The sequence below is a fragment of the Rhamphochromis sp. 'chilingali' genome (genome assembly GCF_963969265.1).
Source record: "Rhamphochromis sp. 'chilingali' genome assembly, chromosome: 3".
In the NCBI taxonomy this organism is placed as follows: Eukaryota; Metazoa; Chordata; class Actinopteri; order Cichliformes; family Cichlidae; genus Rhamphochromis; species Rhamphochromis sp. 'chilingali'.
In genome coordinates, this window is record NC_137931.1 from 12,704,204 (window position 1) to 12,719,831 (window position 15,628).

General features: G+C 38.8%; 1 protein-coding gene across 1 annotated transcript; it reads left to right on the top strand.

Annotated features, from left to right (window-relative positions):
• The first annotated feature begins 8,439 nt into the window (after positions 1–8,439).
• On the top strand, positions 8,440–11,428 carry LOC308394542 (complement C1q-like protein 2). The gene is made up of 2 exons (XM_080878906.1): positions 8,440–9,290; positions 9,864–11,428. The coding sequence occupies exons 1-2, from the start codon at positions 8,691–8,693 to the stop codon at positions 10,041–10,043; spliced, it is 780 nt and encodes a 259-aa protein (XP_080735032.1). The 5' UTR covers positions 8,440–8,690; the 3' UTR covers positions 10,044–11,428.
• The last annotated feature ends 4,200 nt before the right edge of the window (positions 11,429–15,628 follow it).

Sequence of the window (15,628 nt, forward strand, 5' to 3'; positions counted from 1 at the left end):
GTAGATCGTTGTAAACAACTAAACATTAACAGCACACAGCTGAACAGCACCCCGGAAAACACAATAAACACTGCCCTGGTGACTACATGCTAGTCTTGTTGAACGCTATGTTAGGAATACAATGCAGGGGTACGTTTTGAGCACATAGTATGCTCAGTTTCAAGTCTGCTAACTGCTCTTCGTGTTCATTTACAAAACACAGAGAAGCCAACGGCGACAACGCTCAGCTTGAATCTTCGCAGCTAATGTGTGGCGACACAACAGCCTCGGCTATCCTTTATATACAGTCTATGTTCCAGCCTTACAGAAATGCTACTGTAGCTGCGGACTCAATTATAAAAATAATTTTAGGGGCTCATCCCAAACTGCCAGGTCTGCCTGATGAAGGAGTAGTAACAGTATATTAGATAGTGGCGCCTCACATTTTCCCTATTGCTATAAAATCGGAGTATTTGATACACTGGCCTTGGGATTAGAAGAGAAAAGCAAAAGCAAATCTGTGTTTAAAAGCTGCCTGACCGCAGGACACGCACTGTCAACATGACTTCATCATGTCTGCCTTTGCCACTTGCAAAAGGTTGAATCCCCGCGGCTCGCTGTGCTGCATCAGTGCCACCACACACAAACACACAGTCTTTCTCCCTCACCCTCACTCAGCTATGGCCCCTAGTTTGTTTATATCTTTAATATACAAGTATATGATGTTGAGATTTCATGAATATGTATCGATTACTGGTGAATGCAGGGTATTCTGATCCAGTAGACTGTTTACACATTTGTTAAAGGAAAAAATAGTACTCTTTTTATGGATTCTAATATTAAAAATTATAGCAAGTGCTACGAATTGCCTTGTCTATGTGGCTAAGTGAATGAAAGCAAAGCAAAATTCATCACGAATCAAAAGGGCTTGGATGGGAGATATTGTGGCAGGCAACAAAAGGCAAGGTCACAAAAAGTTTGCCTGCAGGTGGACAGGTACAGCAATGCAATGTTAACATCTGACAAGACCTCAGTGTCAAAGTGCTGCAGGCAGGAAGGTGCTTCTATCAGAGCCATCAGGGGCAGAGGTGTCTCTAGTGCCCTTCACCGGGGATTGGGGTCACACGTTGAGACAGGAGCTGATGTTGCAGTTCTCCTCGCTGTCCTGTTGTGGTTCAGTTACAGGTTTCTCATGCACATTTGCAGTAACACGCTGCAACATTTTACTCTCAGTAAATACACCTTTTGGCTAATTAAAGCTTCGGACACGGCGTTAGCAGTTTTCTGAATTCCTTTTTTAATGCTGTAATAAAAACACAATATCTAATAGAGCTTTAAAAGTAATGCTTTACTGTAATCTGATTATTTTTTTCAAGTCCCCCGTAAGGGATTACTATTGCAAAATATGTAATTAGATTACTGTGACTGCGTTACTGCGTTACTAAACCGTGATTTTGTTTGTGAGAGTGTCTCATGACAATGACATACGAGCGTGCAACGTCCATGGTAACAGATGTGTGCAGATCAACAATGGATAATATGAAGTGCGGGAGAGAGTACGACCATGCAGTATTTAAAACGTGGACGTACTGACATTACTTTGAGTTTGATTACGTAAAAATTGCTAAAAACATTAGTGTTCGCTGTACACTCGGGCGACCGTGGCTCAGGGGGTTGGGAATCGCATCTGTAACCGGAAGGTTGCCAGTTCGATCCCTGGGCTCTCTGTCCTGGTCGTTGTGTCCTTGGGCAAGACACTTTACCCTACCGCCTACTGGTGTTGGCCAGAGGGGCCGATGGCGCGATATGGCAGCCTCGCTTCTGTCAGTCTGCCCCAGGGCAGCTGTGGCTACAACCGTAGCTGCCTCCACCAGTGTATGAATGTGAGAGTGAATGAATAGTGGTATTGTAAAGCGCTTTGGATGCCTTGAAAAGCGCTATATAAATCCAATCCATTATTATTATTATTATTATTATTATTATTATTATTACACTCGACGTGAGAAGAAAACTTCTTTCTACAGCGAAAAATGTAACTTCAAATCTGAGCAAGCATCGAGCTCGCTGCCACGGGAATGTGAAATTCACAGAGAAACCCCCGGCTCCTCCCACTGACATAACCGCTGTGGCACCGGGCAAACCTCCACCTGCCCCACTCCTGCTAAACAGGTGGCAATAGATTTAAGAGCGACAGGACTCAGTGATGCTGAATCTTTGATTTTATTTATTTTTTGGTGTTTTACTTGTAAACACAAAAACGTATTTTATTTTATATGCTGCAATATGCAGAAAATAGGTTTAGTATAAGTAAGTGAGTAAAATGTATTTATAGACAAGATAGACAATATAAACATATTTAAAATAAAAGGAATTGAAATGTACATTATATTGTATGTATTGTACATTTATATAGCACTTTTTAAGACAGGAAGCTATTACAAAGCACTTCACATGGGAATATAAAAGCATATCAAACAAAACAATAAAACTATACAAAGGAAGTATAAAAACATATCAAATAAAACAACATATTACACGTGATCATTACTCAAATGCCTGTCCAAACAGATGTGCTTTAAGCTGTTTTTTAAAAGAAGCCACAGAGTCGATGGTGCATAGTGGGGAGGTAAACTCCCCCACTACGCAAAGTACTGGAGCTAGGGTTTGAAAAGTGCGATCCCCCTTTGTTTTCAAACGGGTCTGTGCAAATAGTCAGAAGACCACTATCAGTGGATCTAAGGATCCACTTTGGAGAGTAGGTTTGAAGAAGCTCAGTGACATAGGTGCGGCTCCACCTCGTAAAGACATAAATGTAAAAGTGAGTATTTTAAACTGATATCTGTACCAAACTGGAAGCCAGTGCAAGGATTTGAACATGGGAGTGATATGAGAGAATTTATTACTGTGGGTTAAAAGCCTTGCTGCTGCATTTTGGACCACTTGAAGACAATTTAAGGAAGCAATAGACAGACAGGAAAAGATTGCGTTACAATAGTCTAACAGGGAGGAGATGAAGGCATGGACAAGCATCTCCATTTCACCTTTGGAGACAATAGTCCTAAGTTTACCAATATTTCTCAAATGAAAAAAAGCAGCAGGGATCACAGACCTGATTTGAGCATCAAAAGACAGAGAGAGGAAATAATTTTGAAACTGCTAATGATACGGCCTAAAGGAAGAATATATAGTGAAAATAACAAGAGGCTTGTTATTTGTCATGTGGAGTCCTTGTGGGACTCCACATGACAATTTAACTACATCTGACCGGAAGTTTCCAGCTGAAGCTAAAAGTGTTCTATCCGCCAGAAATGAGGTGAACCACGTTTAAATGTTAAGTCAAAGACTGTTGAATATAATTAAATTTTTGCTTTGTGCAATGTGCATGAAGTTAAAAGATTAAAACTAATAAAACAAGTTTTAAAAAGACAATTTTTCATTTGATTCAATTTTATATGATGGATTATGGAAGAAAAACGGAATTTGGTTGGTCTATTGCTTTATTACGTATTCAGGTTGTGTATCATGTTTTTAAAAAGTAACTAACTAATAATGTAACGAGTTACTTTTGAAAATAAGTAGTCAGTAAAGCAATGGGATTACTTTCTTGGAGAAGTAATCTGTAATTAGTAACTAAACACTATTTTCATGTGACTTAACCAACACTGTTCAGTACATAACAATGTCATTATAATTCAAGGGAGTTAGTTTATGTGAATCACTAATAAGACCAAGCTGGAAAATAAAATGCCAAACACTGTAGTTCCTCTGATGGCCACTGGAGGCAGGCTACAAAGGTGAGTCAAACAGACCCCCATGTTAAAATGCCCAACTTACCCAGCGACAGACTTAGGAAGCTTGTGTGAGATGTGTTTAGAAGCCCAGTTGATTCAGATTTTTTAAAAATATATTTTTAGTAACAAAGCCATTAACTTATGATGAGACTTTAAGATAGCGGCAGGAGTGACAGGTGGAATGGCTGTTAGCTCGCTGGACGTCTATTAATTAGGCTCTGAAATGAATCTTTAGACATTGTTTGTGCTGCTGGTTCCTTCTGTATTTTTAATGGAATCATCTGACACATATGTTGCTTTGTGGTACAACCACCGCCACCCCAACCCCCCAAAACAAACAAGCAAACAAGTAAAAAAACAAAAAAACAATAAAGAGCAATAAAGTTTGCGCTTCTTCAAAAAAAAACTCCTTTCCAGGTTTTCGGACTTATTCCTACAGCACTCTGTACACAGATTTCCCTTTGAAACCACGGGAGTCATCACCTGCTGGCCCTTAGAAAGAAGTCAGGACTTTATTTAGTTGTTTCCATCTTTTATATACAGTCTATGATCAAAAATAAAACAGATTTTAAACACCGTGTTCTACAGTTTTGTAGAGGTTTAGCAATTCAACAAAATTATTAAGTATAGAATTTCCTTTGTAGGAAAATAGAGACCAAATTAAAAGTATTAAAACCTGTGCTGAACTGATTTAAAAATAAGATATAAAATTATGCTGTTAATACTTGTGTATTTACATGTGGTTTTTTTTTTTAACTTATGGTAAATTGTATACACGGTAAACAAAGATGTCAGAACCTACAAGTCAGCTCTTTCTATCTTACACATATTTTGTCATTCATATTCCTCATTTATAAGATTTCCATTTGAGTATGACAACTAGGTGAATATTCCATGTAGAGACGTAGATGTCAGTCTAACCCTGAACAGATCTCTGGAGATGTCATAGATGCATTTCCAGTTATGAGAAGATTACTTCTTTATTTGCGTGTGTTTCATTATCTAAGCTGATCTCTCAGAGTTACCACACGTTTTGCTTTGTTGAAATTTCTGTACGATATTATATTGGTTTACTGTCTTCCCTGATTACACCCAATTTAGACAGGAACCTAATAATGCGTCCCCTCCTTTGTCTCAATGTATGGCTCATGTGCGCGACACAGCTGTGCTCTAACATGATTAGAAGCATGGCAGCGCTTCAGGGCAGTATATTCTCAGAAGCCGCAGTGCCTAATGTGGACAGTGTGTCCTGCATGGCTCACCATGGCCTGAGGATACAGTTCACTGTACTAATCCTGGGTAAAGGTCATTTCTGCAGTCGGGGATCACATTGTGCTCTGTGCCCCTTCATGCATACTTAATATAAGAGTTTTCTTTTGTTATTAATTACTTCCTGTTTCCTTTCAGTTAGAGGAAAACACAAATTTGTCAGCTTTGCCAGGACAGTCACGTCCACAAATTTTAACCCCAATTTCATTTATGATTTCACCTTCAGATAAGAAAAACCCAGCCGGACCAATGTTCGGGGTAGTCGGAGCTGAGCTGAGCACAAGCTGGAATTGCTTGGAGGGGGAGGCAGCACAAGGGCTTCGGCTAAGCCTCGTCTTCAGCCTCTGAAGATTTCTCCACATTGCCTTGAGCTTTAAAGCCTCTGTCGTGGATGAGAGGCCCGTGCTCCAATTCCAGGTGCTTAGCTCCGCTGACCTGCTGTTTTGAAGTGTTCCAGGGCCTGAGCTTGAAAAGGAAATCAATAGATGCTTTTTATTTTCAGTGAGCATGGGTCCTCTTTATTGAGTCTCTCAAAAGCTTGCAAGTCTTAACAAACAACCAGTTTGTCTTATTAGTCTTATTTCCACTGACGAGCTCATAAAGCACATAGTAAGCGGAGGCCAGCAGCCTCAGCGGGGAGATATTAAGAGAGGCTGTTGAGGCATTTAAGACAAATCTGTATGCAATAGAGTAATGATTGCCCATGCACGTCAAGAATTTTAATTTGCCAGACAATCTAAATCTAAATTCAAGGCCCGTGGTGCTCGATGTGAAGCAAGACATCAAATGTGTCCCTGCAGCCACGAGGAGCTTATTGCTGAAGGTGTCGACAGCAGTTAGACATCTCTGGTCCATCCTGCATATATTAGCTGACCCCCCTACCACCACCCCGCACCACTCTGCTTTCTGTGCTCCACTTCCCGTGTGTGTGTGTGTGTGTGTGTGTGTGTGTGTGTGTGTGTGTGTGTGTGTGTGTGTGTGTGTGTAAAGTGACCGATGCAACCATGATGTCAGTCACATGACGTCACCATTGCAAACCTGCCCTCAGCCATCTGATGTGACTTTGAAAGATCTCCTCGTGGTCTGAGTCAAATATTTGGTCATGAGTTTAGCTGCTCTTCATTAAATTTGACTTTAGTCTAAAAAAAACAAAACAACAACAACAAATATATAAATAAATAAGAAGTAACCTGCGTCTTTAATGCATTTAACTACAGAGTAATTAACTACTTCATGTATTTATGATGATTAGTGCAAAATCCAGCATCTGTGCAGACAGACTGCATGAAGCCAAAGCGAGTAAAAAAACAAAACATTTTTAAAAGCTCATAGAAGACAATTCAAGCCCCCAAACTTTCCACTAATTTGTCTCAACAGAAGAATAAATCTATTTTAGAAATCCTCATTTCCATCAAGGGAATGAATGAATACATTTTCCCCTGTAATTTATTCCACCTACATAAAGAAAATTTGTAAACAAATATGCAGTCATGTGGCTTTTTAAGGCGGTGTATGTACGCATGGATTGAAGCAGTCCGCTACAAGACTGCGAGATGCAAACACTGCCAGTCGTTGACATTTTGAATAACATCTGTGCAACTTTATATGGCTGGTCCTTTTTGTCAGGTCACTGAAAACTAAATAGAGCATTTCCTGTTACACCTGCAGAAATGAAAGCTCTTTTAAACTGTATCCGATGTTGGTGATATTATTATTTGAAAGTTAAAAAAAATGAAGAGAATCAAAACTATTAAGACCTCCTTCTGCTGTAAACATGACTATCACTAGACATGAAGTTTTCATTTCTTTGCTGATAGAAGGGGTTCAAAAAGTCTAAAAGAAGCATTTTAGATCTAAGTTCTAAGGGGTTTGATTTCAGTAAAATGCCTTAAAATAATGAATTAAATGAAATTTCCCCGTCTTACATGGTAAGTATGCTGTACTTTTTGGGGCTCAGGCTATATTATGTTGTGGATTGATCTTTCTTCTTTACATCTTTCTTTAATATTTATTATGTTGAAGTGTATGACAGATGTTCTCATATTCAACTTTTATTTGATCATATTTTATTTGTGATCACGACTGTTATTATTTACTTACACAATCATTTTATCTCCTTTCCTTTAAAATAACTGATGTTATGCAATACTTAAAATGACTCATTGATTACCTAAAATTACTGACGCGTTACTTAAAAATGCTTTTAAACTGCTTGAATTGACTTACATTGTAATTATTTCTTTGTTTCCTGTATAGACCTGACTTGTTACCCTACGTTTAAGTATTTGTAGGTTAATATAATTATACTGTAAATTCATATAAATACTAAAACTGAGAGAAATTACACCCTCAGTCAAGAGGCCATATTATAAAGTGTTATAATACATAACTCTGGGAATAGGCAAAAAAGTGGACCAAATCACTTTGAGCTTTAGTGCTTTAGATCAATAATTGGCAAAAGAGCTTCTAGTGCATATTATTTAACACATTTTATAGTCATATTTCCAATGATGCAATGACTCAGGTCCTTTCTTATGTTTGCCACAACCTTTTTTAAAAAAAAACATTGACAGACAGATGTTTTCATTGTGTCGTTGGGATCATGTCATATGTAAAACTTCTTAGCCTTTGAAGAAAACAAGTAGTGAAGTGAAGTAACAATTACAGCACACCCCTCTGTACTGTAGCTGAGGTAGCAGTGTAATATAAAGATAAAGTAATGGAGATAACACGATGTTACTTTTGTTAAAAAAACCAAACAAAAAAAACAAAACAGGAGAGTACTGTACGGAAACACTCTGTTAAAAGTCCAAGTAATGCATTTCATTTTCCCAGGGTAATATTCAGTGTGTAAGGACCTCATTCTGGTAGAGCTGACACTAATTTAACTAAGTGAATTACTGCTCGGTGGCTTATTAACATGGATTATTTACCGATTAGATTCAGTTCAGATTTATCTATCATATACGTGGCGTCAAATCAGTACAACAGTGGCCTCGTGGTGCTTTGACCCTACTGTACCTGCTGTATTCGACATTTAGTGTAATACATCTGCAAAGTTAAAAGTAACGCTCCAGCAAATATTTATTTCGACCACTGAAAGTAATCACCTCTGAACTTTATTTAAGTACAATTACACACCACGTGACCTTCAGTGAGTTGCGCGCCTTAACTTCTTGATGCGTCTTAACGGCGCAGTGCAGCCTCGTGGTTCTCACTCGCATCACTAAGCGCTGTAAACATCGTTTGCATCGCTCAGTTTTCTTCTCTAATCTCGATATTACTCGTTCATCGGTCAGTAGAAAAGAGTTTTAATTTGAAGGCCACATCCTCTGTCTTCCGGTCTCATCCTTTCTAACTCTGACAGCTGGAGGCATCTGTCCGCGCGCACCCAGCCAGCCAGACAAGACGCGCACCCTCTCTCCGGTCATATCCGCTGCCCACGGGCTAGAAGACTCCAATTAGAAAAGCAGGAGCGAGTTACGCGCACTTACTGAACTTCACCTGTTTTGGTTTTTCTCTTCTTGGACCCCCACTCTGTCCTCTGTCACGATTCCTCCCCAGAGCCGCTCCTCGGGTTTTTTATCTTCCATTGGTCCCCGAACGGCGCGGAGGAAGTGGTCCGTGGTGTTTCTGGTGACCGCCGTCGCGATGGTTTTGTTAGTTCTCGCCATCGCTGTCCCATTACTGCTGATCCGCACCTCTAAAACCACCGCTCATTACTATGAGATGATGGGCACTTGTCGGATGGTTTGCGACCCGTACAGTCCCAAACCGGGAGGCGCCACGGCCATGGAGGTGATCCAGAACCTGAACGGGGCAGCTCCGCTGCCGCCGATGGCGCAAGGGAGCCGCGGGGAGCCAGGGCGACCGGGTAAACCTGGACCCAGGGGCCCACCGGGCGAACCGGGACCCCCTGGCCCCAGGGGCCCAACGGGAGAGCGCGGCGACGTAAAACTATCCTTCCCTGCGCTGACCGGAGGTGCGGGGGGTGACAACGGCGAGACAGAGGTAGCCAACGCCACTGCGAGCGGTTTCAGGATCGCTTTCTACGTCGGTCTGAAAAATCCGCACGAAGGATATGAGGTGTTAAAGTTTGACGACGTGATTACAAACTTGGGGAACCATTACGATCCGAGCACCGGGAAGTTCACCTGCCATGTGTCCGGGATCTATTTCTTCACTTATCATGTGCTGATGCGAGGAGGAGACGGGACGAGCATGTGGGCCGACCTGTGCAAGAACGGGCAGGTAGGAGGGTAGCTTCAGACGGGAAAAGCGGGAGCACTAACAGTTAATAAAGTAAATTCATAACTATTCAAGTTTATGTAGATATACATAAAATGGCTTTTTTCCTCGTGCCGAAATACATATTTTACGCACCAAAAGCGCACACGGAGGTAGAGGACTCCAAACGAATTGTGGAAGCAGATATATCTTTATTGTTTTTAGCATAACACCAGCGGTATTTCTAGTTCTCTATAAGCCTGTCTGTGCGCTCTGTTTGACGGTAGCGCTCATGCGTAAATCCAATTTAGATGAGACAGCTTCAGTTGGATGTGGGGTCAGACAGGAGGGTTGACATCATTAGTTCAGGGTTCAGTTCAGACTTAGGGCCAAATTTTGCTCTATTCTATTTTCCTCCACGTTTTTTTTAACCTGACGTCCCCTTAACCTCACACTTGGTAGCTAAAAGTTGGAATCTATCCATTTTACGCACCACTGCTGCTTCCCTTTGCCTCTCAGGTATATGTGAACTTTTCTGCTTAGTCCTATTTCAGTGTTCGTTACAGGAACTCTTTCTCTCTCTTTCTCTTTAACCAGGTTCGAGCCAGTGCCATAGCTCAGGATGCAGACCAGAACTATGACTACGCCAGCAACAGTGCTGTACTGCATTTGGACTCTGGAGATGAGATCTACGTCAAGCTCGACGGCGGCAAAGCTCATGGAGGAAATAATAACAAATACAGCACCTTCTCTGGCTTTATCTTATACCCAGACTAATCACGCTGCAGCACATCCTTGGACAGTCACTGAATATAGTTTACAGTAAAGAATATGATCAACTTGGTTTCTGTTCTTTTGAATAGGTGCAACATTAGTGGCTTTATCTGCAACTTGTTGTTCTGTTACTTCAGTCAAAGATCCTTTTTGTATATTTATTTGAACTTAAGTTCACCTGGAGGTTGCTGTCATTAGTGCGTGTGTGATACCTTAGTGTAAAGAAACAAATGCTCCAGATAATTTAGAGCATCCCTGGGAGAAAATATTACCTGAGCTCCTTTCTGAAATGCTATGGAGGCAACAGGTCTGAAGACGTAAAGCTAACAACTGGATGCTTACAGGCTGAGAGAGTCTTCTGAAGCCACATGTGTGTTAAAAGTATGCAGTATTTCGAAGACAATATGAAGAAATCAAGATGTAAACTGAAGGTCGGATAAGCAGTTTTCAGAGTATAAATTAGCCAGTAATGTTTGCCCTTGTGGCCTGTCAATAGCAGCAGTGAAAACATTCATGGCAAAATCAATCCATTCAGTGAGTTCTGACCTTTCAGGGAGCTGGAGGGGGAAAAGAAGGAAGCTGTTGTCGTTTTATTGTACTGTCCAGCTATATTTAACTTCCTCTAATAGATTATGAGCAAAACTCAAAAATCATAGTTTGTGGAAAGTTAAAGGGGATATCTCATGTTAATTTCCAGTTCCATATTTTAGTCTTGCATTCAAGTAGAGTAGATTTGCATGAGTCACAGTTAAAACCAATTCTTATTTATCAAATATTGGGCCTTAATGCAGCCTCTCAGTTTATCCTCTGTTTGAAAAAAAATCACTTTACCTACTTTCCAACTCCCCTTAAGACACCTTTCTTCTGGTTTGTGTGCCTGTGATGGTCATATTAGGAACATCCTTTCTGTAGGATATCATACCAATCCAAGAATAGAGCAAACTGGCAGAAATAAAGCATTTAGAGTAATCTGAAGTCCAAAGTGTAAATTTTGGCTCACTTGAACAAGTTTAGCACACTTACAACAAAAAAGTTATTTTATTGACTGAGCTTTCCCGCTAGCTAGCTATAGCTATCAGTTAGCACGCTCAGAAGTTTATAAATATACTTTCCCCAAATTCATTAAAATTCTTTGTTGAATAAAATTATGCATAACCACAAAAGAATATTACGTCCATAAAAGGCAAAGGGCCCAGATGAAATATAAAGATTTTTTGACTGAGTTATGCTAACACATCCCTGGCTAGCTAGCATAACTGTAGCTAGCCCACCAGATAAAACAGTTTACCCATACTTGTGTCTGTGAAGGTTCTCAGTCATCCAGGTCATCGTAGTCAAAGGAGCTTGCAAAGAAAAGCGTCTGGACTTCTTTAAGTTGCTTGAAGACGTTTCACCTCTCATCCGAGAAGCTTCTTCAGTTCTAAGGTCAAATATCTGGGACTCTCCACCATTTGACCTTAGAACTGAAGAAGCTTCTCGGATGAGAGGTGAAACGTCTTCAAGCAACTTAAAGAAGTCCAGACGCTTTTCTTTGCAAGCTCCTTTGACTTTACCCATACTTCTGTTCATGTAGGTCTAAGGGCTTGTGAGTAGTTTCTACAAGTTTCTAAAGTGACAAAAACGGTTCCACCAAACCAGGTGCTTGGGATCATACTGACACACTGTTATTTACTTCTGTCCTTATTTCTTTTCCCCCATTGCTAACAATCAAGCACATCACCACCAGTATGCATGGGTAATTGGAGCAGCAACTTAAAAGTAAGGTGTATATTTTTTTCATATCCATCTTTAAACAATAATAAGGCATCAATATCCATGACAAAACTTTTTTTTTCTTGGTGTATTAAACCATCGCGTTAACATTGGCTTTCAAATGTGGTTTCAGTGTAAATGATGGAGGAACTAAATACAAAGTGTAAAGCAAAATGTCATGTTCAGGAGTCGTATACCTGTTTGTGCTTTAATTTTCCATTCAAGAGTAGCACAGAAAGATGTTAAAGAGACAGACGAATGAAGTGTGGTACTAAAAGAGTGCAAATTTTGGAGGAGATGTTGCGATTGTGTGGCTATGGAATGCTGCCACGGATGTATCCAATAATGTTTAGCTGGGACAGGAGGAAATATTAAAGTAATTTCTTTATTCATATGAGCATTGTTTTAAGATAGTCTTGAAAAAAAATATTAATCCTTAAAATGGGACTGCAGTACATTTAACTCTTCAGTCAGTGGAAACTGCCAGAGCTTAAAGACATGGAAGACATTCACTGTGACAAGGAAATCTGTGGTGCTTTGAATAGTGTCCAGCGTCTTACAAAGTAACTAATCACCACACGTGAAAGATACACATGGATGTCTCATGTCATTACTGAATCTGTTCTGTTCTCCTCTCACTGACATCAATAAATACTGTTTGACAAAAAGTTTGGTTTGTCTGAGTATCTGTGACCGAGCGAATCCTGGTGAGGACAAGCACATTTCAAAATGCAGATGCAGAAGGGTGAGAGGAGAATGTAAATCTAAGGAAGAAGCAGATGGAATTTGTGTTGAGTTGTTTCACGGCAAACGTAGGTGGAACTGTCATCTGTCTCCTTTTGGCGTTTCCGGTTCAATTTTTCACCACAGCTCTGAAATATTTCTGCATACGTTTTGTTTCACACTGGTCTCAAAAACCGTCGCCTGCCTGAATGCATTGCATTGCACTGTAGCCTATAAAGCAGCCTCTCTACAATGTGTCCCTCGGGTTCCAGGTGCCTCTCTAAATGTCCTTTGCTCTGCTGTGGCTTGGAGACATTTTTAGTCAGTGAGCTTGGACACAGGAAGTCTGCTCTCTGGCGTTTTCTACTGCAAACCACTGAAGCTGTAATTATCCAGAAAGGTTACAGTGAGTTCTTTGCATTTTACCACATTAGTCATATTTTGTTTTCTATTTTGGTGTGCTGAATTGATCAATAATTCTTATTTTCATATTCAGAATATATTTGAATAAATAATATCAGTCATGAACTTGGACACAGATATTGGTACTGGCATTTTTAAATTTGTTTTTGACATTTTCTTAACCATATATCGAAATTAGGATCATGGGTGTCTTTGACATTCACAGACTATATAATGACCAGATGACACGTACCCATGACATGTACCCTCGCTACATTTGAAAATATCTTTTTGCAGAAGAGATTTTCTCTGTATAATACTGAGCAAAAAACTATCACTTCTGTAGCTTACATGCTTTTATTTTGAAGGGCACAAAGCTGGTATTGTGGTAATAAAATACTACAGGAATGAGTCTTAAATCCCAGAAATTAGTTAGTATTTTGCATTTCTTGTTTCCTCTTCTCAATCTACTTTTAATATGTCAGTAAACTATGATGTATTTCAGACTACAAACATTGTTGGTGACATCATCGTGTCAAACCAGCTCAGCTTTAAGCTTTGAAAAAGTGGCAACCTTAGGGGCTGAAAAATGATGCCATGATGGAAGTGGCAATGTCTACAGCCTGGTACAAAGAAAAAAAGCAAATAAAATAAACGACAGTGGGGTTCCATCTAGGGCAACATGCTGAGCAGTCCTATGAAAATAGTGAAAACACACCAAACAGAAAGTGATCTTTTCACTTGCAAGTGAAAAGATCACTTTCTGTTTGGTGTGATAGGAGACATTTGATGGGATACAAAAGCGTCACTTTTGTATCCCATCAAATGTCTCCTATCGCCTGTTTGCATCCAGCTTTTAAATTACTACCTTTTGGAATCACAAATGGCTGTTGTCTGGGGAAGAAGCTAGCTTTACTACAAGCCATTGAAATCTTTAGTTTTTGCCATTTTATTTGCAAATTCACATCACGGATAAACCTGATGGAAGACTGACAGGGGACAGGACAAGACAAGGTTCTATTTTCACACTTCATTGTTTTTCTATTTGATACTATATTTTTTTCTCAGCTCATTAATAAGCACTTTTGTGTTTGGTGTTTTGGTCAACATGTGGTTGTCACAGGTAACAATGCAGGAACTCCAGCAACACTTAAGGGAAGAGGAACAACTTTATTGACTGACCAACGGCTTCGGCTTGTGACCTTAATCAGGGTCATCGATGAAGGCCACAGGTTGTCACAGGTAAGTCACTACAAAAATATAATTTTACAGAATATGTTACATTACTGATTTAGCAGAATGTAAAATATTTGATAGCTCAGTCTTAAATACCTGCAGTAGCCATTTTAATCCATATAACATTGACTGAGAACATTATCTTTTTAGTAGCGTTTTTGTGCGTGCGTGCAAACACGATCATTGGAAAAGTTTTGAATGGAACTAAAGTTTCTGATAAAACTTTGTCGGGGTGCAGAGGGAGGTCATGTTAAAAATACATTAAAATTTGGTTTATATCCACCAAGATCTTTAAGGTCAACTTAATGATTTATTGGCTGAAAATCGACAAAACGCTTATAAATTAGAAATTATGACTCTTACAAGTGTGCTATGTGTTGGCAGCATATAGAAAGTACCATATAAAGATTTAAAATGTCAAACCACATTTGACCTCTGACCTCGCTTTCAAGGTCAATAGAGTGATCTGAAGTTCAAAATTATATAGCTCTATGTAATGATATATAGAGCTCTTTATTAAAGTTATGTTTGTTACTGCCATTGTTTGGATTTTCAGCATATATACATATAGCAAATTATATATGAGGATTCTAAATATCATTTTACTTTCTACCTCTGACCTCTTTAAGTTTAAATAAAATTTCTTTTTTCTTTAAAAGTATGCTTAAAATTCTACTGCCTTTGTTTGTATTTAGAAAGGACATATAGGAAATGATGCTGATATATGAGGACTGTAAATAACATGATACTTAAACTATGAGTTCACTTTTACATTTCACATCTGCCTTTCTTCCAACCCAAAATGTGTTATTTCTTTAAAGGAAGTATTATCAGAAGAAAGAGCTGCCAACATAATTTGAAAAATACTTAGTATAATATTATATAAGGTCAAGTTATTCATGGTCAGTTTACAAAAAACAGTTTTTTTTATGTACATATAGTACACATGTAACATTCATTGAATTTTTTGGAATATTTGTTTACATTTTTCGTAACAAAGTTAGTTTGTAACATTTTTCGTAACAAACTAACAAACTAACAAAAATTGTTACAATGTAAATGTAACAAAAAAATGTTACATTTTTTGTTATAATCTAACTTTGTACCAAAAATGTAAACAAATGTTACAAAAAATTAAATGAATGTTACATTTGTACTATATATACATAAAATAATAATAATAATAATAATAATAATAATAATAATAATAATAATAAAGATTAATACAAAATTTATTGAATTTAAAATGATGTAAAGTGTATTAAAATCAGAAATGAACAAAATCACTAAATATGGATTCTGCTGAGTCCATCTTTTATATACAGTCTATGTTTAAAACTCAACCATAAGCTTCATAATCTTAACCCAAACTATTCAATTCATTTCAATTCAATTTTATTTATATAGCGCCAAATCACAACAAAAGTCGCCTCAAGGCGCTTCATAGATACAGAGACAAACCCAACAATCATATG